General features: G+C 36.7%; 1 protein-coding gene across 2 annotated transcripts; it reads left to right on the forward strand.

The window, feature by feature from the left end:
• The first annotated feature begins 36 nt into the window (after positions 1-36).
• On the forward strand, positions 37-15,362 carry ZCRB1 (zinc finger CCHC-type and RNA binding motif containing 1). Of its 2 annotated transcripts, XM_027592939.1 has the most exons (8): positions 37-230; positions 1,287-1,372; positions 3,811-3,839; positions 10,019-10,130; positions 10,477-10,584; positions 13,660-13,772; positions 13,869-13,944; positions 14,737-15,362. In XM_027592939.1, exons 2-8 carry the CDS (start codon positions 1,289-1,291, stop codon positions 14,866-14,868), a joined length of 654 nt encoding a protein of 217 aa, XP_027448740.1. In that variant the 5' UTR covers positions 37-230; positions 1,287-1,288; the 3' UTR covers positions 14,869-15,362. The 2 variants fall into 2 exon arrangements, with proteins under 2 accessions (XP_027448740.1, XP_027448739.1); XM_027592938.1 differs by lacking the exon at positions 37-230 and having other exon boundaries at positions 1,268-1,372.
• Positions 15,363-19,101: the final 3,739 nt, after the last annotated feature.

The raw sequence follows: 19,101 nt of genomic DNA on the forward strand, positions 1-19,101 counted from the left end.
GCGCTTAAAGACGTCAGCAAAAGCGCCCGCCTCTGGGCCCGCCTCCGGAGCCTGGGTCTAGCTACAGCCAGGAAGAGGCGTTGCTGTCGCTGCCTTCTAGTCTCCGGCGCCTGACCACTCCCAGGACCCGTGATGCCAAGGCCCCAGCGGGTGAGGAGGAAGAGTCCGGGTTGAGGCCCAGCTGAGTCGAGGGCTAGTGCTCTAGTCTCCCAGGTCCGCCCCACCTAAAGGTAAACGCTTCCTCAGCTGCGGCCTTTCTCCCAGCAAGCCCCTCCCCAGACCCGGCCGCGAAAACGATTTGCCCCTCTCCCCGGTCACCCTTTTTATTCCGGGCTATTTACCGTTGCCCGCCCTCGCAGTTCTCCCCAGAACGGTAACGCATAGTTTCAAATGGGAAACTTTTAGATGTGGAGTTCCTGAACTTGTCTAGTAAATTCCCAAGAAACATCTCAAGCATCAAGCAGTTTTCCTATTACTCCGCGAATTGGCATGTCCTACGGTCAATATTTTGCCATTTGTGATGGTCCCTACCCCCCCTTCTCAAATACACACCACACAAGCTTTTTAAATGGAAATTTGAACCTTGTTGAGTACGATATAATTTTCACGGATAGTCTGCTTTGTAAAATACGCTATAAAAATTAACTACAAATTACATGTGTAAGCTAAAAATACATACGCAAATCAGTATCTTTCAAGGCACGGAAACTTATTCGTATAGTAAAATATACCCTTTCATTATTTACGAGTAATATGCAAAATTAGTGATTTGAAAGAACTTTATATCATCAAAAGGTGAGGCTAAAATTTTCTCTTAACACTACTGCAAAGAAAAATATTAAGACAACTGAAAAAGTACCCCAAACCAAAGCATTCGTGAAAATGAGCGGCTACAGTTCTTTCTGAGCTAGCGGGCTCTTTATGATGTGGTAGGCAAGGTATTAAGCCTTTGCAAAAGCACTTTTTTGCCGTTAGCTTGAGGGACGGTTAAGTGAAGCCTCAATTTTTTATTTATCTGTTTAAACTCATTCTGCCTTCATACCATAATCCAGCACTATAACAGTTAAAGACTCTACTTGAAAGAAAGACCAGAAAGCTCTTTTTCAGAAATATCTGGGGAAAAGAAATTCCTTAATTCATCCAACTGCAGTAATTGTTTTTAATCCTAAAAAGTGAGGAAGGTGTATTAAATGTGGCATAATTAAATCAACGATTGTATACATTGGTTCTGCTTAGAATGAAGAATACCTTGTTTAGATTGCTTCTGGGTTTGTTTTCCTTTATAGAGATGAGTGGTGGATTGGCCCCAAGTAAAAGCACAGTGTATGTATCCAACTTGCCCTTTTCCCTGACCAACAATGACTTATACCGGGTAAGTAACTTTTAGTACAATTGTCTACTGAACTCTCTATCTGAGGTACAGATGTAGCTTAAGCAAACAGTTTTCGGCAAAATTCTTAATAACTACATTACAATGCACTTGAACCATCAATAGCAAAGACCTCTATTGCAAACATAAGTAAAACAATTGACAATCTTGTAATTTCCCAAAGAGAGTTTACAGTGCTTTCATAGAAAATAACAAGTTCTTTATAAACACAGAAGACACAGCTAGCATAATGAAGTGGTAGCAACTTGTGATAGGCTGGTTTTTCGTGCTTGCTTACTTGGTTTTTTGAAACTGGTGGGGTAGAGGTTTTGGAGGAAAGGGCTAATGAAAGCAAACAGATCCCTTTACTAACCCTCAAATTCTAAAAGGATATTTTAGTTTATACATATGGCAGAAACCTAACAGTTTAATGTTGTTTTTCAGTTCAGGATGGGGTTGGGGTGGAATCCAACATCTTCTTTCACCTCTTCACCTTACAGAGAACAAAATTTCCTGCTGTCCCTGTCCTGCAGATGAGTGGTTAAGAGGAACTGGAAGGAATGACATGAATCCTTTCTTCCAAGTGTGCCCTCTTCTCTCTGCTTCTTTGGGTAGATGTTAAGTACAGAGATGCTGCGTAGGTGATTTGTATTTGATTAGTTACATAGTATTTGATTAATTATTTGTATTTGATTAATTACTTAGATAGCCTGAGTCTCAAAGAACAAAGGAGAAAATGCACTTTAGCTTCTTTCCTTGTATCAAAATAGAGATATGTCTGTATTTATTGAACACTTACCATACGCTGAGCACTCTTACAGGTACTAAGAATACATCAATGAACACAAAGATGAAAATCTATCTTGGCACTCATAACATAGTAAGATAAAGCAAAGTGAAATATAAAAAAGTCAAATGATATTTTTTTTGGATACTAAATTAATGCTAAGATGTCAGGTGCTAAGGAGAAAAAATAAAGGAGGTTATTAAATGTCAGGTTGGGATGGGGCGCCTGGGTGGCTCAGTCGTTAAGCCTCTGTCTTCGGCTCAGGTCATGATCCCGGGGTCCTGGGATCAAGCCTCGCATCGGGCTCCCTGCTTGGCGGGAAGCCTGCTTCTCCCTCTCCCACTTCCCCTGCTTGTGTTCCCTCTCTCGCTGTGTCTCTCTGTCAAATAAATAAATAAAATCTTAAAAAAAAAAAAAAGGTTGGGAATGGAGGTAACGTTTTACATGAGCGGTCTAAAGCCCTTATTGAGAAAGTAACTTTTGAATAAAGACCTAAAGGAAGTAAGAGACAGCTGTGTAGATGTCTGGGGGGAGAGCATGTCAGGCACACGGGGCGCCTGGGTGGCTCAGTGGTTAAGCAACTGCCTTTGGCTCAGGTCATGATCCTGGAGTCCTGGGATCGAGTCCCACATCGGGCTCCCTGCTCAGCAGGGAGTCTGCTTCTCCCTCCGACCCTCTTCCCTCTCGTGCTCTCTATCTCTCTTTCTCTCTCAAATAAATAAATAAAAATCTTTAAAGAAAAAAAAGCATGTCAGGCACAGAGTAAATCAAATGGAGAGGGAGGAAGGGCAGTTAGAGGAAGGTAAGCCTATGCAGGGATGCTGGTAGGGCCTACATAAATAATGGTAAGGACTCTCAGTGAAATGAGAAGCCATTAGAGAGTGTTACACAGAAGACTGTTTTGGTCTTCAAGATTCAGTGTTTCTAACACTGCAATCCAGTTATACTACATTCCAGCATTACACAACTTAATCATAAAACTCTATTATTGTGTATATTAATATTTCTGAAAGACCTAAGACATAATAAATAGGAACTATTAGTATATATGTAGTGGCTGAAACAAATAGAGGAGATTGCCTAGCTTGAAGATGTGGTAGTAAATGGGAAGATAGGGCCAACTGTAAAGAACCACCAACATATTAAGAGTGGGCAGGAGGGAGACTGATGGGAATGGATTTTTATTACAGAAGCTTTTTTTGTTTTATAAGCAGTGTAAGGATCTGTCTTCTGAAACAGTGATTGCTTAATGGGGTTGGCTAGGAATGATATTCCACAACATTGATATTTGAAGCACATGGTTTCTCTGGGGCTATGGTGGGGTTGATAATTGCCATGGATATACCAAAAAACACAGCAGCTATGCAATGTGTATGCCTTCAATCTACCACACATAAAGAGTGGGGTTTTTTTCTCTGCACTCTTTTGTTAGAAATTTAGAAATTGGGGCAGATATCTGTGACTCCAATAACAAAAATATGAATATTATTCTAGTCACTAAAAAACATATATCTCCTAGGGCCTACTTTATAGAATAAAGGCTGAAATTTTTCACAAGCTTTAACAAAGAACATGGTCAGTTAATACAACCTGAAAATCTAATGTTTCTTATTTAAAATTAAATTGTAAATTATTATGTGGTCTTTTGTTTCAGATATTTTCCAAGTATGGCAAAGTTGTAAAGTAAGTATTCACATCAAATTTTGAAACCTCATTTAAAAAGTTTATCTGAATTTACTTTTCCATTTTTTAAGATTTATTATTTTTCAATAAAACGGATATTTGATATAATAGAAAAATACTGTTTTTATGTATATTTTGTTCATTTTTCTGAGTATATAAACATTGTAGAGACAATTTTTTTTAAAGACTTAATTCTATACATGCAATTTTGTTGTCTTTTTTTTAAAACTTGACATTATACTATAAACATCTTACCATGTAGTTGAAAGATATACCCTTGTAGCTAATGATCTCATGATATTCCTTTATATATCATAATTTATTTAAACAACAATTTCTTAATCATACTACTAAGAACTAAAACTCGATTCTGTTATATAAGACATAAAGGCTCTGATTAAATACATATTTTGGTTATTGGAAGGTGTGTTATCAAGTATACCAGAAGTGGATTTCACTTGTCAAATAAGTAGAATGTAAAAAAACAAATACTTCGATACATATGACATGCAAAGTGCTTATGCGACTGATAAATAAATAGAAAACATATTCTCCGCTTTCACAGAAAGTTTAGAGATCATTGGAAAGACTGGAAACATACAGAAATGGTAGGGATGATAATACCATTTGGGGCTGAGAGTTACTAAAGGATAAAAGGAACTTCTTATATTTAATTCACTATTTTAAATCAAACATGTACCTACATTATGGGGGAAAAAAGTAAAAGCAGGGTATTATCATTCTAACCCATCTTATCACCAATATATATTCTGATGTAAGTGTGAAATTGTATTTAAAATCCCGAAAATTTAGAATGTATTTTGGCCAGTTTTTTCTAGCTTTGGATAAATGGTAAGAAAATCATCAAAAATGCTTCTAGGTAAATTTTTGTCTTCAGAATTTTTTTTTAGATTTTTATTTATTAGAGAGAGAGAGACAGCAGGAGCAGGAGGGGGGAATAGGCAGAGGAAGAAGGAGAAGCAGACTCCCTGCTGAGCAGGGAGCCCCATGTGGGGCTTGATCCCAGGACCCATATATCATGACCTGAGCTAAAGGCAGACCTGAGCTGAAGGCAGACACTTAACCAACTGAGCCACCCAGGTGCCCCATGAATCTTCAGAATTTTGAATAGTCATTAATACCAGTCAAATCACTAATAATGATGATATGTGACAATGAGCACATAAATATGCTAGGCATTTTTCTAATCTTCTGACATGTATTCATTAAATTCTCACAACTACCTTTTAAGGTAAAATACTGTTATTATCCTAATATAAATAACAAAACTGAAGCACACAATAAACTTAAACATATTGCTAGTTAGTGGTGGAGACAAGATTTGAAATTTAACAGTTTGATTTCAGAGCCTGCTCCCTCAACCATACCCTTACCTTTTCTTGGTTTTTCCCATCTGTCAGAATCTCTGAATGAATTGCTATACAAACATAAAATTATAAATCATGAGAATGCTATGAAGTCAGACGGAGTTATAAGCACCTATACATAGAGAAGACATGATCTAGTCTGGATGGGGTAGGTTTACCTAAGTCAGTATACTTTGAATTGAAACCTTAAGGCTGAGTAAGAGTTAAGTAGGCAGAAAGAATGGGAAGAACGTTTTAGGTAGAGGGACTACCTTGTGCAGAAGCCGTGGAGCAAGCAAGAGAAAATAAAGTGAGACCAAGAAACAGAAGGCCAGGGGCACCTGGGTGGCACAGTTAGTTAAGCATCTGCCTTCAGCTCAGGTCATGATCCTGGAGTCCTGGGATCGAGCCCCACATCGGGCTCCCTGCTCAGCGGGGAGCCTGCTTCTCCCTCTCCCTCTGCCTGCCTCTCTGCCTACTTGCGTTCTCTCTGTCAAATAAATAAAATAAAATAAAATAAAATAAAATAAAATAAAATAAAATAAAATAAAATAAAATAAAAAAAGGCCAGTATAACTAGAGATGAGTGCGCAAGAGGGAGAAAGCACAAAAAGGGTCTAGAGCTGGCAGCAGGTTCCTAATCTTGCTTCTTGGCCGTGTTACAAGATATTTGGTTTTCATCCTAAGAATACCAGGAATTCACTGGTACAGAATTTTAAATGAAGGAAGAACATAATTTGAATTTTTAGAAGCTTATTCTGGCTTCAATGTAGAGATTAGATTGGCAGGAAACAAGAGTAGATGCTAGCAGACCCGTCAAAAAGCTGTAACCATAGACGAGGGGAGTAATGTGCACTAAGGCGGTATAGGTGGAGAGGTAGAGACTGGACAGATTTGAGAGATGGTCAGATGATCATTAGGCTATAAAATGGGTAATATTTAATGATGTACTTGGTATGTAAGGTTTGGGTGAGTGAGAAAGGGGTGTTATGGATGACACCCAGGTTTCCTGGGATAGTGTCTGTTTCATATTATGGCCTTAAATGAGTACATCTCCTGCCAGAAACTTGGGAATAGAATATTTGGTGTAATTATTTTTTTCTGTTACCATAGAAGGTATCTCTGTCAAAGTAGTGTATTGTAATTGGTTTATAGGTCTCTTTACCTCTAGACTCTAAGCTTTTCTCCTGAAGGTAAAAAACCTTGTCCTAGGGCCTTTAATTAACCAGTGCTTAAGTGTCTGGATGGAGTGACTGACTGACTACATGAATAAACACATAGATGCACTCTTGAGAAACCAGTTTCCCATTTGTATCTGTCTTTTTGTTTTAACATACTGAGCTAGGCATAATAGAGATTACAGATACAACCTTAAAGGAGTTTATATTAAAATAGGTCAGAAGAGGCATTGTTCTTACATAAACAGACTTCAGTAGAGACTAGCAGAAAGAGAAATTATTTCCAGTTAAAGAGATTAGAGAACTGACATGTTCTGAGCTCTGAAGAATGAGTCAAGTTTTGATGGGCAAAGATTGAGAGTTGAAAGGAGGCAGAAGCCATGTGAATACAGGTATCAATTTGGAGAAGTACAGGCCATGCTCCGCGAACATTGAGTAGTTTGTTGTTGCTAGCCCACATAGTTTGTGAGTGAGAAGTAGTGAAAGATGAGGGAAGTGGGAGCCAAATCATAAAGGATATTGATTCAAGACCAAACCATAGGCAAATCGAAGAACCAAAGATTTTTGAGCAGAAGAATGACATGATTTTATTTATTCCTTAAGTAGAAATGCTCTCAGTGGCATATGAGAGCATTAACATCAAGGGAACTAGTAAGAATAATACACTGTTGAAACAGCAGTGCCATTGTGGACAAGAAAAGCTGTGGGAATGAAGAAGAGGGGACAGACGAGAGACGTTATTAACCGAGGATGACTTCAAAAGCTAACACTTCTGAAATAGTACTTTAGAAAAAAACGATTAATGACTTTAACTGACCTTCACAAATATCATGAAAATTCCAAAAAGTTAAAGTAACTAGTTTCTGTTTCTTTCAAAATTGGTCGAAAACTTCTGTATCCTCAATAACTGTGGTGACTCTAAACAAGCGTTGTCAGGTGCTTCTTTCCTTCTAAGCCCCATGAATAAACAAATGTACTTGTCTGAGAAACTAAACCATTTTGTCCATTTTCCCCTAAACTATTTCAACTTATGTTTCCTTTTTGAATGAAAAAGATACCCCTTTTCTTAATATAGTGGCATCTTTTTACCAGTTTCATTCCAGTGACTATTTAAGTACCTAAACCCAATCCATTTAGAATAAATTTTAATATGTGAGATAAAATGTTAAATAAAATATCCATTTATTTATTTGCGCCTCTTGTCTTTTCCTGTTAATTCAGGTTTTAGAAAATTATTATGCTTTGTCTTGAACATTGTCTTTTTTTATACTACTTGAAAATAATTGCAAATTTTAAAAAAGTTGCAAAAATAGTAGAAAGAACATCAAAGTATCCTCTACCTAGATTCACCTATTGTAACATTTTACCCATTTACTTTATCATTTGCCCTCTCTCTCCCCTCGTGTGTGTGTGTGTGTTTGTGTGTGTGTGTGTCTGTCTGTCTATATGCACATGTATATATATATGTAGGTAGGTACACACACAATTTATTTTTGTGAGTTATTTGAGGGTAAGTTACATCATTGCCCTTACGCCTAAGTACCTAAGTATGTATTTCCTAAAAATAGGGTTATATGTTACATAATCACGGTATGGTTCCCAAATTCATAAATTTATACTGATAAAATACTTTTATTGAATCAATCATCCATGTTCCAATTTTGTCAGTTGACCTGATAATGTCCCACATAGAATTTTCCCCCCCAGTACAGTCTAGAGTTAGGTGTTGATTTTAACTGTCCTATTTTCTTAACCTCCTTTAATCTGGAAGATTTATAAAGAATATAGCTCTCTCTCATCTTTTTTCTACCCCTCATTTTGTGTTTTCCTAATATTGCCTCATGATTACATTGGAGTTTTATATACTCTCGGCCGGTAACTTTATAGATGATGTTGTATTCTGAGTGTTTCACATCTGGATTTATATAGTGTCCATGTGTCCCTCATTAGTGATAGTAATTTTGATGGCCCACTCAAGGCGTTGACCAATTTCTCCACTGTATAAATACTTTTTTTTCCCTTTGCTACTAATACAGTTGGTGAGAAACACTCTTAAGACCATGTAAATATCTTGTTCCACATAAAAATTTCATTTTTTATTTTATTTTAAAGATTTATTTATTTTTAGAGAGTGAGAAGAGGGAGGGGGCAGAGGGAGAGGAAGAGAGAGAATCTTAAGCAAGCTCCACTTCCAGCACGGAGCCCAACGCTGGCCCGATCTCATGACCCTGAGCCAAATCAGGAGCTGAATGCCTAACCAACTGAGCCACCCAGATGCCCCAAAATTTCATTTTAGATATTTGTTCAACAAATCATTTCTTGCCCGATCCACTTTTTACTATTATTGTTGCAAATGGTGATTTTCCAACTCTAGTACTTCCTTGACATTCTGCTGTAAACAAAAACCAACTTCCCCCCATTTATTTATTATTAATACACACTTATAAATTCCTACTTTTTTCTGTGGTTTATAATTCATTACTATACTTAATTACTTTGGTACTCAAATTGTCCTAGATTTGGCCAATGAGAGCTCCTTAAGCTGGCTTTTCTACTCCTGAGCCATTCCCCATGATTTTGTTTTTTTAAGTACTCCCTTCCTCTTTAAGCACATTTTTTAAGATCTTGTACCTACCCTATCCATCCTTGGAATCAGCCATTTCTCTGAAGATCCCTGTTGAACACTGATTTTTTTTTTTAAATATTTATTTATTTGACAGAGACATAGCGAGAGCAGGAACACAAGCAGGGGGAGTGGGAGAGGGAGAAGCAGGCTTCCCACTGAGCAGGGAGCCCGATGCGGGGCTTGATCCCAGGACCCTGGGATCATGACCTGAGCCGAAGGCAGACGCTTAATGACTGAGCCACCCAGGCGCCCCAAACACTGATTTTTAAACTACATGTAATGACATATGATGAGCAAGGATCACAAGGACTAGGGATGTATAAAGGATCAGGAGAAAGAACAGGCTCTGTGATCTTAGCACCATCCCTATCACTTAGGTACCTTGGATGGTATGACTAAGAACCACAGAACTGGAGATTCTTAAGGTGATAGGGGATTAAGGAGTATACTTGCTGTGATGAGCACTAGGTGTTGTATGGAAGGTTGAATCACTAAATTGTACGCCTGAAACTAATATTACACTGTATGTTAACTAACTGGAATTTAAAACTTTAAAAAGAGAATATTAAGAATATAATTAGATCCTAAAGCCTAGGAAAAAATAAGTAAATCATTTTACTTTTTGTGTTGAAAAGAATACCTCATTTTTGTTTTGTTTTATTTCTGCAGAGTGAGGGCATTAGTGGAAAAGGAATTACGCTTACTCTTCAAGATTTTGTTGTCTCTGTAATCTCTGTAATCTCTTTACTTGATCCCTCAAATGTTTGACTTTTCAGGTACTCCTATCATAACTGTGCTCACTTTTGTTAAATTAGTATCACATTTTCTCCTCTTCATTCTTCTTGATATCCCATGACTTTGAAGAAATAGTTGATTTGTCAACCATATTGATTTCTCTTATTCTGTAAATGTTTTGCTAACCCATGAGTTTTCCAAGTATTTATTAATAATCTGTTTTATTTATTGCTGCCTCATTATTTTTAACTGGCTATTTGTTTATACTTTAAGGGTTACTATAATGAAAGATAAAGATACCAGGAAGAGTAAAGGGGTTGCATTTATTTTATTTTTGGATAAAGACTCTGCACAAAACTGTACCAGGGCAATAAACAACAAACAGGTAAGGCCATTCATTCCCAACAAGATTTTTAATCCAAAAACCTTTGCTCATCCAGGCCAAAAATGTGGGGATACAGTGGATGATCAAGTCATGGATACCAGTAGATTTTGAGGGTATTTAACCTATAGAAAAGAGGTCAAAATTATATTCATCCCCAAAACACTGGCAGAATCTAAGGAATAAAAATCTATTCTATAGGATGTTATTTGTCATACCCGACCAGGCGATTGATAAAGTAACCTAAAATAAAATGGAATTGAAAATTTAAGGAAATGGAATCAAATAACTGTAGTTTTAGGTTTCAGTGAAATACATCCTTCTGCATTTACATTTTTCTCTGGCTTAGTTATTTGGTAGAGTGATAAAAGCAAGCATTGCTATCGACAATGGAAGAGCAGCCGAGTTCATCCGAAGACGAAACTACTTTGATAAATCTAAGTGTTATGAATGTGGGGTGAGTATACCTAAAACTTAATGTAATATTCCATAGTTTATTTGAAGGTGTTTTTTACATCAGGGCTTTATTTGTGCTCTCTAAAACTTCTGGCTGGCTAAAAGCAGGTTATAAAAGTTGTTTTACTTTGGGACTCTACTCATCTTAGTAAATGCAACTGAAATGTATGTAAAGATAACCTGAGTTAGGTAATATAGAGTGGTATTTTCTCCAGTTTCTAAATCTTTGATAACTGTTAAATTAAAAAGCACCAGACTGGGGTGTCTAGGTGGCTCAGTCAGTTAAGTGTCTGCCTTCAGCTCAAGTTGTGATCCCTGGGCCCTGGGATTGAGCCCTGCATGTGGCTCCCTGCTTAGCAGGGAGCCTGCTTCTCCCTCTCCCACTCCCCCTGCTTGTGTTACCTCTCTCGCTGTGTCTCTCTCTCTCAAATAAATAAATAAAATCTTAAAAAGAAAGAAAAAGAAACTAGAAAGGTATTTGGGTTTGGGGGTTTTTTAAGAGAGCACACAAGCTGTGGGGGGTGCGAAGGACCTAAGCCAAAATCAAGAGTCAGACACTCAACAGACTGAGTCATCCAGGCACCCCTGCTCTTGCTATGTAAAAAAAAAAAAAAAAAAAAAAAAAAAAAACACTTCGTAGGGACGTCTGGGTGGCTCAGTTGGTTGAGCGTCTGCCTTCAGCTCAGGTCATGATCTCAAGGCCCTGGGATGGGGTCCCACATCAGGCTCCTTGCTCAGTGGGGAGTCTGCTTCTCCCTCTGCCTGCCACCCACCTGCTTGTGCTCTTTCTCCCTCTGCTGCTCCCCCTGCTTATACTCTCTCGCTCGCTGTCTCTCAAATAAATAAATAAACTATTAAAAAAAAAAAAAAAGCACCAGACTAATTACTTATTGTCTTGAAAGATTTAGTGACCCATAAACTTTTGGGTTAGTGGGATACTGTTTTTGCCTATAATAGCTTGCCAATGTTTAAGCATCACAGTTTAGTATAAACATTATCATATGATCAACCTATCCTATTTGGGATAATGTGTTTTAAAAGCTTTTTTTTTTCTATTAATACTGCTAGTGTTTGTAACTGAACTATCTCCAAACTTTCTTACCTAGTTCTTATAGTTTATCATTACCCATTTAAACTTTTGGTGATTAGGAAAAATACATAGCCACAAAACAGTTTTGCACGAGGCCCATAATAATGATGGTACCAAGAGAGTATCAGTCTGGGACTCATTGTTGTCAGTTTCCAAAATGCCTAAAAAGTATATCTAAAAATTAGGGTCTAGAGGTAGTAATGGGGAGCTGGGGAGAGGATTACTGAGAGGTATTTTCCTGGCTATAAAATCAGTGGAAGATACAAAGAAATGGGTTGGAGTCATTTCCTTCACTGCCACACTCTGCCCCTTCCTCGCTGAAAAAACATATAGATAAACAGATAGATGAATGGTACATTTTGTCATTTCCTGTGATTCTAACACCTCTTAATGTTTTAGAAACTGTGTTCCAGAGCCCTGAGTTTTGTTAAAAAAAAAAAAAGGATGGAAGGGAGGAGTAGTTATGGTCAGATAGATTACTATGTATCCTCATATTCATAGTAAATAACATTATCTGAGAAATCTTGGATGAATCTGTTAATCTGCCTTTTTAGTTTATGGATCCATAAATTTGTTATACTTTGTACATTTTATATTTCTTAAATTTCCCCCTCCCCAAAATATGTTTACATTTATTTAGCCTGGTTTCCCTCAAGTTACTTCATTATGAAACCATTTTTATATATGTTGACATTATTCCAAAAGCAGTTGCATTCACTTCGCAGTTCATTAACAGTAACATCTCTTGGGTTCAACCATGTCCCCAGATATATAAAGTACACAATCTGTTTGATGCTTTCTAAAATATACTTGAAAAGCACGATTATTTTTCTGTTCTATTGTTTTGATCCTGGTTCAGTCTCTCCCCACACCCTTACTCTTACATATTATCCTTCAGTGTATTTAGTGAGCTACTATTCAGAGTTTAGTTCATTGTCTCATGTTTTACAACTGAACCATGTTATGGCTCATTATAACGTTACTCCAGCCATAAATGTAATTCTGATTTGTGTAATAGCCACATTAAAAAAAGCAACAGCAAAAATTAATAATATATTTTATTTTCATAACCCAATATATATCTAAAATATTATAATTTGAATATGTAATATTTTCAAAAATTAAGGTATTTTACATTATTTTTTTCTTATTGTCTTCAGATTCCAGGATGTATTTTACCCTTACAGCGCATATCAATTCAGACAGGTTCTCAGTAGTCACAAGAGAATTATGGTTAGTGGCTCCCATAATTGGACAGTGCAGGTAAAATCTAGATATGAAGGGAGGAAAATGAAATTAATAGGAAAAGTGAGGAAGACTTTAAATTTTACTTTTTTTTTTAAAGATTATTTGAGAGAAAGAGAGCAGTGGGCAGGAAGGAGGGGGAGGGCAGAGGGAAAGAGTGTCTTAAGCAGACTTCATGCTGAGCCTGGAGCCCAATGCAGGGCTTGATCTCACGACACTGAGATCACGACCTAAGCCAAAACTAAGAGTTGGATGCTTAACTGACTGTGCCACCCAAGCACCCTCCCCTTTTAAAAAAGATTAATTATTTATTTTAGAAATTTGTTTTTAATATGATGTTAAGCAGCATCTTAGAAGTTAACAGGAAGGTTTCATCCCATTTTATCAAATAATAACTTTAAATTTTTACATTTAAGGTAGGTGGTGCATTTAAATTTCAAATTGTTTTATACCCTGAATCTTGAGATTTGAAATGTTTGAAGGAAGAATACTTCTTTTGTTCTTAGTAAAACTACTAAAATATTCTCTTATTGGTAAAGTAGCTTATTGGGGGTTATAATATCATAATCTCTTTCTTTTAAATATTAAAATAATAGGTTTTGTTAATTTCTTCATGTATATTCCCAGTGTGACAGTATTCTTTTTTAAGTTCTAAAACTTCCAGTTGTAGAGTACCAAGCAAGTTTCTGTTAATAACACAGCAAATACAGCTTTTTTCCTTTCCTTAATGTGAAACAAAAGGAAAGTGGACACTTAAGTTATGCCTGTCCTAAAAATATGCTTGGAGAACGGGAACCTCCAAAGAAGAAAGAGAAAAAGAAAAAAAAGAAAATTCCTGAACCAGAAGAAGAAATGTGTGTATATCTACTCTTACTAAATACATTCTTGTATTGTTTTCTATCTTTATACTCTTGCTTGAGTACATTCTGATTTTTTTTTTAATAATTTAGTGAAGAAGTGGAAGAAAGTGAAGATGAAGGGGAAGATCCCGCTCTTGACAGTCTTAGTCAGGCCATAGCTTTCCAGGTATTAACAGTTCTTTTAATAATGTTATAGCTGCCTTGTATCCCTTGCTTACTTTATTGATCATCTCATGGCAATCTTCCTCTCTCCCCTTTACTCTTTAGGAAACAGGCTATTTCTCTAAGGTCTTTAGAGCAGTGTAATAGAAAAACTCCCCTTGGTTCTTTCTAGATTTAAAGGGCCCTACAACATTTTTAATATTTTAAAATGATTTCATTATGGAATTGATCAGAAATATTTTATTAAGGTGAGTTTAGCCAAACAGAGAAGATTTTATTAAACCCAAAAGATATGTTCTAACTGAAATTTCACTTCAAAACAAAACCAAAAACTATTTTTGACCATTTAAAAGTCCTAATATAAATATATGAAACATTTTTTAGGAAGGCCATACAATCTCCTAATTTTCTAAAAAAGTTACTTTATTTTAATATGTTTGTAGTTGATAAATTCAAATATATTAATTAATTTTTCCTTTTAGTTAACTAATGTATTTTATATAACATTCCCATTTCCAGCAAAGATGGCAAATAAGCTTCATTTCATGTACCTGTTAATAAGTAGAAGTTGCCTAGAATAATTTTGATTAACAAAGTGAAACTGAGACATAACTTGGGGGGGCAGGTGGGGTCTCCTGATAAAGTAGAATTGTCTGCAAGGGCTGGAGGGTGGGGAGTGTTGGCATTTATGGTGTGTTTTTGCCATGTTTTGAATTAATACACTGTAAATAATGTTCAACAGACTTCCTGGTTTTGTTTTGTTTTGTTTTGTTTTGTTTTCTGAATCACATTACAGCAAGCCAAAATTGAAGAAGAACAGAAAAAATGGAAACCCAGTTCAGGGGGTCCCTCAACATCAGATGACTCAAGACGCCCAAGGATAAAGAAAAGCACGTACTTCAGTGATGAGGAAGAACTGAGTGATTAAAATTGTATTTATTATGTAAATATCATTAAAAATTTTTTTAAATCTTGGGGTACCAAGTTCAGTTGGGATTAAAGATTACTTTTAGAATTTGAGCATAAAGAACACTTAGTACCAAATAATTTTTTACTATAAACTAGGTTCATAGGAAATTGAAAATAATTTTAAAGTATCATGTTTCTATCTTGCCTTAGCAGAGTAATAAAAATCAAGATTTGCTAGTAACCATTAATCTTGAAAACAGTTCATTTGAATTAAAAAGAAATCTTAATACTATCATAGTATTGCTGTTGTCATCCCAAGAAAAAAGACCGGTATTAAAACAATATGTTTGAGAAGCTCACTATAAAAGTTTATTCATGACTGATTGGTTTACATGAAGACATTTGAAGTAAATCTCATCTTTAAGACAAAAACTTTGTGAAGACTATGGAAAATGCTGACTGATTTATTGTTATTAAATGTTAATAAAATTTTCAGGAGAATTTTGTTTTTAACTGTAGGTGTTTTGCCATCTTATTTCTTTTAGCTTTATCCCAACCTGGATACATCATAATTACCCACAAAACATAAAGTAAAGTAGCTTTCAAAGGCTTATAACCAAACAGCAATCATTTGGTGCACCTTTGGCACCAAGTTCCATTCCCCAGAAGTAACTAACTTTTTTAGTTGTTTCTTTTCATATGTACATAGCGCCTGGGTGGCTCAGTTGGTTAAGCGACTGCCTTCCGCTCAGGTCATGATCCTGGAGTCCCGGGATCAAGTCCCGCATTGGGCTCCCTGCTCAGCGGGGAGTCTGCTTCTCCCTCTGACCCTCTTCCCTCTCATGCTCTCTCTCATTCTCTCTCTGTCAAATAAATAAATAAAATCTTAAAAAAAAAGATTTAAAAAAATATATTGTTATATAAAACACATATTTCTGCCACTTAATTCATAAAGGAGTAAGGGGAGATTTTTCAGTCTCCTCCCCCCACCCTCCTCCATCTTCCCAATATGGCTATGTTAAAATTGTTGGTTGAATCCTTATTTACTGGGGCACCTGGGTGGCTCAGTCGTTAAGCGTCTGCCTTTGGCGCAGGTCATGATCCAAGGGTTCTGGGATCGAGTCCCACATCAGGCTCCTGGCTCAGCGGGGAGCCTGCTTCTCCCTCTCCCTCTGCTCATGCTCTCTCTCTCTCTCTGTATCTCTGTGTCTCAAATGAATAAATAAAATCAAAAAAATAATAAATCCTTATTTATTGTTTTTCTTTTATGACCATGTAAATACTGCCCACTTATGAGTCAATGAGTGTGCTGAGATTACATTTTTGTAGAGTTAATAATTGCCTCATTTTTTCTTTTATTGTATATGCTTCTGATCAGCTTTTTAGTGCTTCACATTCAAATATGAACAGACATTTCAGCATCAGTAAACTTTTGAGGAAAACCTCCAACACAAAAAAGATCCAAATTTACAGACCAAAAAAAAGTGAGGAGCTTAGAGGAGCTGAAGAATTCTGGTTTTAAAAATTTATCTGGCCCCGTGGGTGTCAGAGAAAGGGGCTATGGACCTGTAGTAAACCTGGTGATTTCTAATATGAAAGCATTTGCCAATCAGAAAATGCCCATCTTGGGGCGCCTGGTTGGCTCAGTTGGTTAAGTGACTGCCTTCAGCTCAGGTCATGATCCTGGAGTCCCGGGATCGAGTCCCCCATCAGGCTCCCTGCTCAGCGGGGAGTCTGCTTCTCCCTCTGACCCTCCTCCCTTTCATGTGCTCTCTCTCTCTCTCTCATTCTCTCTCCCTCAAATAAATAAAATCTTTAAAAAAAATGCCCATCTTACTAGATATTTTATGTTTTTTTCCTTCTGTAATCATTTATAAACTCAATTGTTTTGACTAGATGCCTGTATTAAAACTGCCAATTATAATTTTTGGATTATCACAAAAATCAGTTATGGCCACATGTAATAGGACATATTGATGTATGTCCCATATAATTAAATGTTAATTCATGTCTATATTTTATAAGTGTGTGTATATGTGGTACACAACAGTATCATGAAATATTTAGGCATTAAAATGTTTAAATAGTAAAACCTTGGCTACCATATCTGGAGAAGTACTTAAAAGCTTTACACAGAAGAATATACCACAGGAGCACACCTGGCTGGCTCAGTTGGTAGAACATGCAACTCTTGATCTCCAGATCATGAGTTCAAGCCCCAGGTTTGGCATAGAGGTTACTTAAATTTTTTTGTAAAGAAGAATATACCACAGGTAGATCAGTAATTTAGATTCAATCCTTTATATAGTGAAAGCATGATTTTAAAATGAGAGGAAAGGAGTGGCTGGGTGGCTCATTTGGTTAAGCATCTGCCTTTGGCTCAGGCCTGGAGTCCCAGGATCAAGTCCCACATCAGGCTCCTTGCTCAGCCAGGAGTCTGCTTCTCCCTCTGACCCCCACCCCCATGCTTTCTCTCTTTCTCACTCAAATAAAATTTTTTACAAAAAATAAAATGAGAGGAAGGGTCATTGGATCACATAACTGAAATACCAGCTTAAGAAATGGATGAAGGGGTTAAAAATTATTTCGGCTTAAGAAATGGGTGAAAGGGTTAAAAATGTAATTAGAAATCTATTTTTCTTTGTCTCTTACCACTGCTTTCCTCCGCACTACTTATTTTCCAACAAGCTTTCTTTATGTTATAGCAAAGATGACCACCAGTATCTCTAAAGCTAGGAATCCTAATAATAAGAACCTTCTTCCCCAATGGTTCCAGCAAAAGTCCCAAGAAAAGCTCTGATTGGCCAGACCTGGTTCACAGTCCCCATTCCTGAAGATGAGAAGTCAAGTCAGTCCCACTCAATCCACATAGACTGAGGGTATTCCTATGCAATGTGGTATCTATTTTCAGTTTGGAATCAATGTGGAAATTACTTATTCTGTCAAAAGAATCTTAAGCTGTCCTTTCATCTCTGTCAAAAACAGAATACTGAAACAGCTGAGCAGGATGCACAGAGGAAATAGAAATGCAGCAACAAACAAAAAGAAGCCATTTCCTGTAACAAGCAATTTTCACAGACTATTTGCAAAACATATGGAAAGAGGGTAAAGCCTCCTTGGAAAGCAGTTTGATAAGCACTGTTACTTAGAGTAACAATATAGGCAACTACAGTCAGACTGAACTCTTTAAGTCCACAGAATATGTTCAGCCATTGTCGATTATTTTTGAAATTCCTTTTATAAGCTTCAAATTTTAAGAAACTTAAGGATCCATATCTATTATAGATAGAACCCATTAATTTCAGTTAAGATGTGGTACCTAGAATAAGCAGACCAGAAAAAAAACAGCTTTTAAAGAATGTAGTCTTAGATTTCTTTCCAGAAGTGTTGGCGTTTTTCATTAGTACCTCTTTCCAGATACATGGCTTTATGTGAAACACATAACCTTTTATGAGGAGATGGTATACTTTGGGGGTGTCTGGATGGCTCTGTCGGTTAAGCATCTGCCTTCAGCTCAGGTCATGATCCTGTGATCCCATGGTCCTGGGATCCAGCCCCGCCTCGTTGGGCTCCCTGATCATCGGGGAGTCTGCTTCTCTCTCTCCCTCTGCCCCTCCCCCTGCTTGTGCTCCCTCTCTTGCTCTCTCTCTCACAAATAAAATCTTAAAAAAAAAAAATGGTATAGTTTGGTTAGGGCTTTATGAGTATACTCAAGTTAAACAAAACAGGCTTTTAGCAAATTATCTGAAAGACAATTTGTATCACATATTTAGCACACAGTCAGTAAACACAACAAGGATTTAAGTCCAGGCAAACTGGCTCCCTCTATAAACTACTATGATGCTTCTCTTAAAAAGTACTAAACTATATTACTGCCTTATCAATTAGGAGAAAGTGGATTAAATTCCATATTATTAACAAATGAATAATAATTTCTTTAGAACTTAACAATTCTTCTGAGATTGGAAGTATTCTTTGGAAGAACCAGCAAATTTTAAAGCTAAAGTTTAAAAGATCAAATGTATTATGCCCAAATGCCTCCTTTAAATTTTTAAAATAATCTTCACTTGCAAGTCTCATAAGATCTCAAACTTACCTGCCCAAAACTGAGCTCCTAATCTTCCAAATCAGCTACCTCTAAAGCAGTTCTCATCTCTACTAATGTTGACTCAATTCTTCAGCTCAGGCCAAAAATCCTGGAATTACCGTTGATACTTCTCTTTTTCTTATACCCCACATCCAGCTCATACAT

Source organism: Zalophus californianus, chromosome 9 (assembly GCF_009762305.2).
Source record: "Zalophus californianus isolate mZalCal1 chromosome 9, mZalCal1.pri.v2, whole genome shotgun sequence".
Taxonomy (NCBI): domain Eukaryota; kingdom Metazoa; phylum Chordata; class Mammalia; order Carnivora; family Otariidae; genus Zalophus; species Zalophus californianus.

What these genes read in the sequence shown, in the direction of transcription:
- ZCRB1 (XM_027592939.1), top strand. Translation starts at nt 1,289, where the DNA reads ATGAGTGGTGGATTGGCCCCAAGTAAAAGCACAGTGTATGTATCCAAC. An exon ending in CCAACAATGACTTATACCGG is followed by an intron (nt 1,373 to 3,810) that starts GTAAGTAACTTT and finishes CTTTTGTTTCAG; the next exon opens with ATATTTTCCAAGTATGGCAA. An exon ending in CCTGAACCAGAAGAAGAAAT is followed by an intron (nt 13,773 to 13,868) that starts GTGTGTATATCT and finishes TTAATAATTTAG; the next exon opens with TGAAGAAGTGGAAGAAAGTG.